This window comes from Pomacea canaliculata, linkage group LG11, assembly GCF_003073045.1.
Source record: "Pomacea canaliculata isolate SZHN2017 linkage group LG11, ASM307304v1, whole genome shotgun sequence".
NCBI classification, from domain to species: Eukaryota; Metazoa; Mollusca; class Gastropoda; order Architaenioglossa; family Ampullariidae; genus Pomacea; species Pomacea canaliculata.
The window spans coordinates 17,614,448-17,623,805 of record NC_037600.1 but is presented as its reverse complement, the minus strand read 5'-3'; the positions used below and the strand labels follow the sequence as shown (position 1 = coordinate 17,623,805).

General features: G+C 38.5%; 1 protein-coding gene across 1 annotated transcript; it reads left to right on the top strand.

Annotated features, from left to right (window-relative positions):
* On the top strand, window positions 1-8,985 carry LOC112575799. The gene is made up of 5 exons (XM_025257823.1): window positions 1-7; window positions 1,740-2,099; window positions 2,403-2,566; window positions 7,957-8,092; window positions 8,609-8,985. The coding sequence occupies exons 1-5, from the start codon at window positions 1-3 to the stop codon at window positions 8,983-8,985; spliced, it is 1,044 nt and encodes a 347-aa protein (XP_025113608.1).
* Window positions 8,986-9,358: the final 373 nt, after the last annotated feature.

Genomic DNA, 9,358 nt, shown 5'->3' with positions numbered 1-9,358 from the left:
ATGGCAGGTGAGAGAGGTGCAACCTGTCATAGCATTATCCTAGTGTGCCCTGTCGTAAGTGAATTCAAAGATTTTTCTGGTGCTAAACCCAAGCGAGAGAGTTTGGTTGAGTTCGTCAGTATAGTGTATAGTCTATAGTGTATATCGTATAGTCGATAGTCTATAGTGTGTAGTTGATAGTGTAGTCATTTTGTGTATGCAGATAAACCTCAAAGTACAATTGTACACACGTTATCTTAGTTTTCGTTTTCGATAAATAATTTTCAAAACTTCAGGAAACCTTTCCAGCCATTGCCTTCTGCTTACTACACCGTGACTGACTGACCTTTTCTTTAACAGCTTGTTTAACACAAACTGCGATATGTTGATAGTGCATAACATGGCATAACATCGCACTATTTAGTATTGTAACCCTTACACCATAGTATAGCGACAGGTCACACCATGAAGCACCTACAACATAGTATAGTGCCTCAGCTCACACCATGTAACCCTTACACCATAGTATAGCGACAGGTCACACCATGTAGTGCCTACAACATAGTATTGTGCCTCATCTCACACCATGTAGCACTGTAGCACCTACACCATAGTATAGTGACTCACACCATGTGACACTGTAGCACCTACACCATAGTATCAGTATCACATAGTATCACGTGGTACCATGGTGTGTCGCACCACCTACACCAGGCTGTGGGTGCAGTCCGAGTAAACGCCAAGGAGAGGAACTCAAGTATGTTATCGACTATTTTGTCCCTTGATGCGAACATGAAAAGCCCAGCAGCTGTGTAAATAAACTCGAATATATTTCGCACAGATTACATGATTATCGCCTGTTGCTATTCACGCTTCAAGAAGGTGAGGCCCGCCACAGGTGTACTTGTCACGTGACGGGCTGAGACACGCTGCTACTCTCAGCAACATCAGGTGATAACAGACGACAGATGTACATTGACGATGACATTGATTACTAGCTGCAGCGCCACATTACCTGACAACAACAGTTTGGCTGTATAGAAGGGAACATTTTTATTTATTATTTAGTTCCCATAATGACTACATTTCTGTTTAAGTAAATACTAGACAAGGGTTTCTAAACATTTTTTTTCTTTTTTGGCCTAACGAATATTTTTACACACATAGATGACTCTGGTAATTCTTGAAATATGTGTTTTATTTTGTGTGCGTGCGTGTATACGTGTACACACGTGAATAATTGGATGAGAGCATGAATGTATACACCGATACAATTAAAGGAGCATAAATGTATCTAAATGTGAGTTTATTGATTACAGGCTAATTAGCGCGCACTATCATCTCCGAGTAAATACAACAAAGAAAAAGATGTTAATTATTCTCTTTAAAACCTGTTTATAAAGCCAGCACACAGCCTCCACTTGTCTGCACACGTGACATTTCTTGGTGAGTTGGCGGTCAAGTTTGTGAACCTTTGGATGAAATTATAGTCGATTGCTCATTTGCTTGATGTAGACACCTTCCACCACTTTGACGAGTGAAAGTTGAGGCTTTATCACGAAATGAATGAAACCTCTGTGCAGAAAAACTAGTCGTGAAAAGTGATTTTAATTTTCAGTGTTTTTAAGATATCATGTGACCTAGCCACAAGATGTCCGACGGTCCTAGTCTACTCACTACAGAATTTCTCACGACGCTGCCTGCGGCATCAACGGAAAGTGTAATTAACATTATTAATAACACCATCCAATGTATTCCAGTAACTTCCAAGGAGTATCCAGACGACCCCATCAGTCAGGAGACAGAACAGTTTGTCACCAAGGTGAGAGGAGTCACCATCATGCCAGTTCTCTTCATCATAGGAACAGTCGGAACATCCGTCAGTCTCACCATCTTCTACAAGCAAGGTCTCACCAACAGAATCAACCTCTGTCTGTTTTCGTTAGAGCTCGTCAATCTGTTGAACGTGTTATTTCTAGTCTTACTGAACATCGACAGTTTGTACAAGACAATGGAGGAAGGGTTGTATGGGGATGTGTTCCGGTTTATAATGAATGACCGTTTGCTGGGAATGTTGGGCTTCATGTACTGCTCCATGTACCTGACGGCCCTGGCATCGTGTGAGAGATGTGTCAGTGTCCTCTTCCCTCTACATTCCAAAACTCTTCTAAGTAATAAAGCAATATTAGTGTTTATTATCCTCGGTGGTTGCGCCACGATTTTCCCCTTTTTCTTTGTAGTGTATTCCTATCAAGCTGCTTGTTTGTTCGACATGCAAAAGAATAAATCCACAGTAGGTGTACATGTTACCGAGTTCTACTTTAAATACAGAGATATAGTGCATGGTCTTGAAGGAATCTACTACGGAGCCATCTTGTCGCTAGGAATTCCTATCATCGTCTTAATTTCAACTGCAATCACAGGCTTCAAGCTGGTGGAGACGATAACATTTCGAAAGCAGACATCATCGTCAGACACAAGGAGAGAAACAGCTGCCACCAAGATGTTGGTGATTCTCTCTGTACAGTTTCTTGTTCTGTCCATCCCCAACATCGTCATCAGAATGGTGCCGTTGTTCGAGCCGGAAGTGAGGAATGATGGTCGTTACAACAACTCTTTTCTCCTCCTCGTCAACTGCGCAGAAACCGGAAGCATCGTGAACAGCAGCGGCAATTTCTTTGTTTATTATTTTGCAGGAACAAAGTTTAGACAGGCGGTGCACGAGCTCTTGTCCAGTCTCAGTCCTCGATTAGTTTCGTTGATGAACTCGAGACAAAATAAAAGAAAACGTATGGTCACTCAGTAGCAGCAATCTAATATCAGGGTAGACAACCATTTCAAGGGAAGACAACCAAAAATAAAAGTTGTGAGTTAATTGGCGATTCTAAATATAAAATAACTACTTACATGCCTGTGTTGTGGTGACATACTGGTTTTAGCCTTCAATTTATTATCATCATCAAGACTGCTAGTTATCACAAGATGTGTGTGGTCAAGTCCTGCTAGCAGGGGACGTAAGTCATTTCCCATTTCACTTTATTTGTTGGTGTTATGAGAGAAAGGAATATGACAGACATCTGTCTCCAGTTTATTGCATTTAATTATATTAATCTAAATAAGTTTTCATTCTAGTTCGTGAAGCCCAAAGAAAACACATGATATATAAACTAATTCAATAAAATTCACTTATAATAAAGCTACTGAAGTAAATTTCTTTCCATAGATGTCTTTCATTTACCAGAAATAAAGGTCATTCTTAATAATCTAACTACATATCATGCTTAACAAACATGCGTTATTCTTAGCAAATAGATAATTTTTCTTGTCTTTTGTTTGCTTCATTATTAGATAGACTCATTACATTTTTTTTGTTTCTTTTTTATGTTAAATGTGACCTGTCCTGTGACTGTCACGAAGAGCAAGGTGATGTAACAATAACTGGAGAAATATGTGCCAGTAAATGTATTATATAAAGCTTGATCTCGGTCTATTATAAAGTGTCAAAACTGGAGAATATGTCAGTAAAAGTATTCTATTTATCTTGGTCTATCATAAAGTGTCAAAACTGGAGAATATGTCAGTAAATGTATTATATAAAGCTTTATCTCGGTATGTTATAAAGTGTCAAAACTGAAGAAATAAGTATGAGTAAATGTATTATATAAAGCTTTATCTCGGTATATTATAAAGTGTCTAAACGTCTGTTTAATACCAATCTCTCACTTCTGTGTGATTAGAGCGATCACAAGTTGTCATACTTAGCCAGGATGGGGAAAGTAACTGTCAGTTTACTTACCCTCCCACCTTCGCACCATCCATCTCCGTCCGATATATTGGAGATAAAACTTGGTAGACATACCAAGAAACTATAAATGTAGCCTTGTAGTCGCTACTTAAAATATCCTAATTAATGCTGCTTAGTTACATTGAACCCTTGAGTTTGAAAGGGAGGTAATATAAGAAATTATATAACACTTTATTGATATTCTCCCGACAGTCTCAGTCCCGCCATTATTAGTCAGAAAAATGTAGTCGAAAATATCATCGTGTGAACAAAGTACTTTTGAAGTTAAAGAAAAGGATACTGCTTCGAGCAAATCAGTTGCTCACAGTGAGATACGGGTTCGAAACTGATACGAAGAGTTTTTTCCCGATGACCAGTACGTATTTTATTTACTATGTCGGCATCAAACACTGCCACTTGTTTGACAACAGAAAGTAAACAATCTGTTGGACTAAATGTTGGACTAGCGGAGATTAAAGTACACAAAACTGTAACGGGTTCAATGTCGCAAGTTTGACTTTATCATGATTGTATGCCTTATGTAATATTCCGTCCAAATTAAGCAATAATTTAATAAAAAGGTTGGTGTTTGAATACATTAGAACATCAGCATTTCTAACACGCACACACTGATCTTCTTGACTGGTATCGTGAAAACTTGAGCTGGTGATCGAAAAAATAACAAGGCTCCCTCCAGCTATCATTGAAATAGAGCAGCTAGATACACGTACACGTGTGAAAATATATGTGAATGCTTTTGTACATAAGATGTATGCATATGTGTGAAGAGAGAGAGAGCGCGAGAAAGTGAATGACAGATAAAGAAGGAAAAATGCAACATCACCAGATTCCGTGTAAACTATTTTGTCTTATTGACAAGAGCGAAGTGCAGAGAGACAACACCATATGATTCGTCAAATACTTTATTCACACCATTTGTACAGTGCTCCCAGAATACAATTATGTACATATCACATTTATAGATGACAATATCATCAACGGCTTGCTGTTCGTGTTTCCTCCGCATTCGGCTTCTTGCATCTGACATCCTCTACATCTGACTGCAACCTCCGGTGTCCGGCAGCCGACCCCCAGAGCTTTACATGTACAGAGGTGTTTGTGGTTTGGAGTTGTTGTTGTCGTTGTTGTTGTTGTTGTTGTTGTTGTTGTTGTTGTTGTTGTTGTTGTTGTTGTTGTTGGAGTAAGCAGGACTGCAAGAAATGCTTTGATTCGCTTCTCCACTGACGACTAAAGTTTTTACACCTTGTTGATGTGTGACATTTGTGTCTGTATATTGTCTTTCTGTCGGCTTTGTTATAGGACTGATTTTCACTTTTGTTTGCAGTTAGTGTGTTTGCTTTCTTGTATGACAGACTTGATGCTGACTACAAAGTTTTATTAGCTCTAGAATTTCTAGTCTCCATGAGTATGACACTGTTTCAGATGTTAAATGACTTTTACTTTGTGGACATTTTTGTTGACTTGATTTGCCTTCACTGTTCCTACAGCTGTGATAAATGCTTTTATCTTCTAATTTCTACCACAATTGTCATTCAGACACAAAGGCAGCATTTAAAAGCTCGCTATCACAAACCTGTTTAACAAATATTTAGCTTTATTTTTCTTCTTCAAATACCAATTATTACGAACCACAGCAACTCCATTTTAGATTACATTTTTGTTAGTTACTGGTACATTATTTTCTCTTTTGATTTTTTCTTATTTGCTGTGTATTTTTAGCTTGATAACAACGACACGTTTTAGTACATGAATCTGTTTTTGTAATATCTGAAAATTGTTTTTTTATGTTTGTGTATCATTTTGATAAATAAATACGTTAAAACACGGAGGGCAGGAAAGATTGAAGACAGAATGGGACAAAGGACGATGGAAAGGGAATGAGAATGAAAGGAGAATGGAAGGCGAAGGAGGTAGTAGAAAACATGTTAACAACACAGGGATAAGGAATACAGCTAAAAACACATGAAAACAGACATTACATAGGCTGTGAGATGTATCCTAGGTAAATAACACATACAAACACAAATATAACAAATGTTTACCAGGGGACCTTTAAAAGCTTTCTTTTAAATTCTTGGCAATGAGAAGTTTATTTTGTTTGTAATAAATTGTGTAAATCTGGACAAGTACCGTTGGCAATATTATTGTGTGTGTGTGTGTGTTTGCGTGCGTGCTTGCGTGCGTGCGTGCGTTCTGTGACTCATTTAGTGTGTTTGCACTCATGACCACGACAGACACCAAACATGGTGCAGTAGGTCCATCTGTTGGTCATAGAAGCTAAATCCCTTTGTTTGATACCAATCATATTAGAACAGACGCAGGACATCCTAGATCAAGGAAGGCCTTGTAAAGACACAGAAAGACCAAGCTTTCAATTACAAAGAAGTGAACTGTGCAATCAGGAAAGGAACGAAGGCAACAAGAGGGAGAACTCGATCGAGGACCAATAGTGGATCATACAGAAGCAAGTGTGACAACAATAAGATATAGCAAATATTAAAGACACTCACCATGTCAGTAAACACAACAGACAAGGTCCCGCTGCACACAATGTACTTCATGTTTAAAAGACCGTACAATGTCCAAACTGAGACCAGAGGTTAACATCCCCCCAAAACAAGCAGACAGACCAGCAAACAGACCTACTACTGCTACAAAAGATGTCGACAGAGGTGTGTGTACTCGTGCTACCTCCTTCAGGCAGTCACACCCAGGGTGCGGCTCGTCGATGACGTGTACAAACAACGGGTACATTTACATCGCCACCTTCTTCTGACTACAAGAATCTGGGAAGGGAGGCAATAATTAATAGCTGTGATTATTCTGGTGTTTGCTTAGATATTACAGTCCTATTGAGCGATAGTACTCCATTTTGCACCGCTTCTCATACTCAGAAAAGCATAGAAATACAAAAATAACAATTTCTCGATAGAAAATGCAAATGTACTTAGTCTCTTTGTCTATGAATAACTGCAACATGAAAATGTCATACCCGTTAATTAAAACTATGTTTTAGAAATTAGTTTCGCGACAAATTAAACAATGTCTTTTATTCAAAGAATTCCTTACTGCGAAGATATTTTAAAACTCTAATAGCCAAGAAAAACAAACCTTTCAAATAAATGGAGCTGCTTAAATTTGTTATTTTCTGTTAATGCATTGATTGACATCTGGTAATATCTATATAATGTCTATACACTTTAATCGTTTCTTTTGAGTAGCGAGCTCTCGCCATGCCTCCTTATATTCTCTACAACCGTCTATTTTTCTTTGAACTCACTTGACATTAAAACATTCTGTGGAAAGTTGCTGAAGAGGATCTTTGTGTTCATCCCAGATGGCATCAGAGAGCCGTTCAAAGTGCTACAACAGAAATACCTACAGCTTTTCCAACTAAATTTCAAAGATATACAGTCGCAGCAATTATGAGGACGGATGTCACCTTCCTCCCTTCATCGATGTTTGATGTCAGGACCCTGCTGCTTGTGTTCACCAGTTTCACTATGAATCCCATGGGCACACAGCGTGTATATAGTGTGAATACAGAAAGAGAAAGACAAACTGCTTTGGGGAAAGAAAAGCTTGGAATTTTAGAATAAAAGTTTGTTTAAGCCATCTGTCAGTTAGTCCACAGTAGTAAGCTGTGCAGTGAACCAGCTGTGAACTCAAACAATATCATCCGGAACAAACCCTATTTTTCGCGAACCATCAGGTATCAGGAGCGAGACATTGCTCAAGACTCTTGTTTGTTCTTTTTCCTTCCTTGAAACTCGCGGCTCAATAAACGAATGTTGTAAGAGATTCAAATTTAGGGAAGGAATTAGGAGACAAATGTCTAATATAATCAGCTTTAATAACTAATTGACAATCAAGTATAAAGGAGTGACTTTCTAATGAAGGTTGTTGTGCTCTGTGTATCACATTAGACCATGGCTATGTAGTGTGTTAGTGTCCTACCATAGACTCCATCGCTCAGTACGAAACCAAACCTTAAATTTTCTATCCTCGTTTATTCTTTTAAGATTCTTCATAGGCTCCCTAATAAAAGGCTCCAGATGTCTGCAGGACCAGACCTTCTCGCACAGGACTTTTATTTAACAGCTCCGACACGTGTAAGCATCATGAACAGTACTATAGATGTTCCTACAGGATGTGTACCTATGTACCCCCAGGAATACCCAGATGACCCCATCAGCCAAGAGACAGAACATCTAGTCACCAAGCTGAGAGGGGTCACCATCATGCCTCTGATGTTTATCGTTGGAACAGTCGGAACATCCATCAGTCTTATCGTCTTCTACAAGCAAGGTCTTAACAACAGAATCAACCTCTGTCTGTTTTCCTTGGAACTCGTCCATCTTCTGAACGTGTTATTTTTGTTTACTCTTAATGTGGACAGTTTATATATGGACACTGAAGACGGCCTGTATGGGGATGTTTTCCGGTTTATTATAAACACCCGTTTGCTGGGAATGTTGGGCTTTATGTACTGCTCCATGTACCTGACGGCCCTGGCATCTTGTGAGAGATGTGTCAGTGTCCTCTTCCCCCTGCATTCCAAAACACTTCTCAGTATTAAGGCCATACTAGCTTTTATTCTTGTAGGAGGGTGTTGCACAGTTTTTCCTTTTTTCATTACAGCTTTTTCCTATCAAGCGCTTTGTTTCTTTGACATACAAAGAAATAAAACTATAATAGGAGTGTTTCTAACACAGTTTTTTATCGAAAATAAATCTATTGTCAACGATCTCGAAGGAATTTACTATGGCGCCATCTTGTCGCTAGGAATTCCTATCCTTGTTCTGATTTCAACTGCAATCACAGCGTTCAAGCTGGTGCAGACGGTAACATTTCGAAAACAATCATCATCATCGTCAGACACTAAGAGGGAAATAGCCGCCACCAAAATCTTGGTGATTCTGTCTGTAGTGTTCCTGATATTTTCTGTTCCGAACATTGTCATCAGAATGGCAAAAATTGTTGAAGCGGAAGTGCAGAGTAACGGTCGCTATAACAACACCTTCGTCGTGCTCGTCAACTGTGCAGAGGCTGGAAGCATCATCAACAGCAGCGTCAACTTCGTTGTTTACTTTTGTGCAGGAACCAAATACAGAGAGTCAGTGAGCGACTTGTTTTCCTGTCTGCGCCGCAAGAAGAGTTCTAATGACAATAAACACCAACAAAAGAATTTTTCGTGTTAATTGAAAGCTTCATTAGGAAGGCAGCGTTTGGAATCTTGATGCTTTGGACATTTGGAAAGCACTCCCGTTACTATCTTCATGGTAAGCATAGTAAAATGTGTAAGCTTCCTGTGTGAGATCTTAGAGAAAGGACTAAATGTTAAAAATTAAAGCATATAAATATTTAATAAAGTAATGAGAAATCTACGACGAAACGTAGTGAACGGATTTATTCATAGTTTATATTTACGGACAGTAAAACGATTAAGATAATTGTTATTTAGAACCAATATTTTTTAAAATGGGAATTACGTATTTATATAAAGTATTTTAGAGTAATACATAAATACATGTATTAATTGTGTTTTCTTTGATCATCAGTTAGTATACACGG

Coding starts and splice junctions, on each gene's coding strand:
- LOC112575799 (XM_025257823.1), top strand. Junction 2,100..2,402: donor CCTGACGGCCCTGGCATCGT/GTGAGAGATGTG, acceptor CTGCAATCACAG/GCTTCAAGCTGGTGGAGACG. Junction 8,093..8,608: donor TATCGTCTTCTACAAGCAAG/GTCTTAACAACA, acceptor CTGCAATCACAG/CGTTCAAGCTGGTGCAGACG.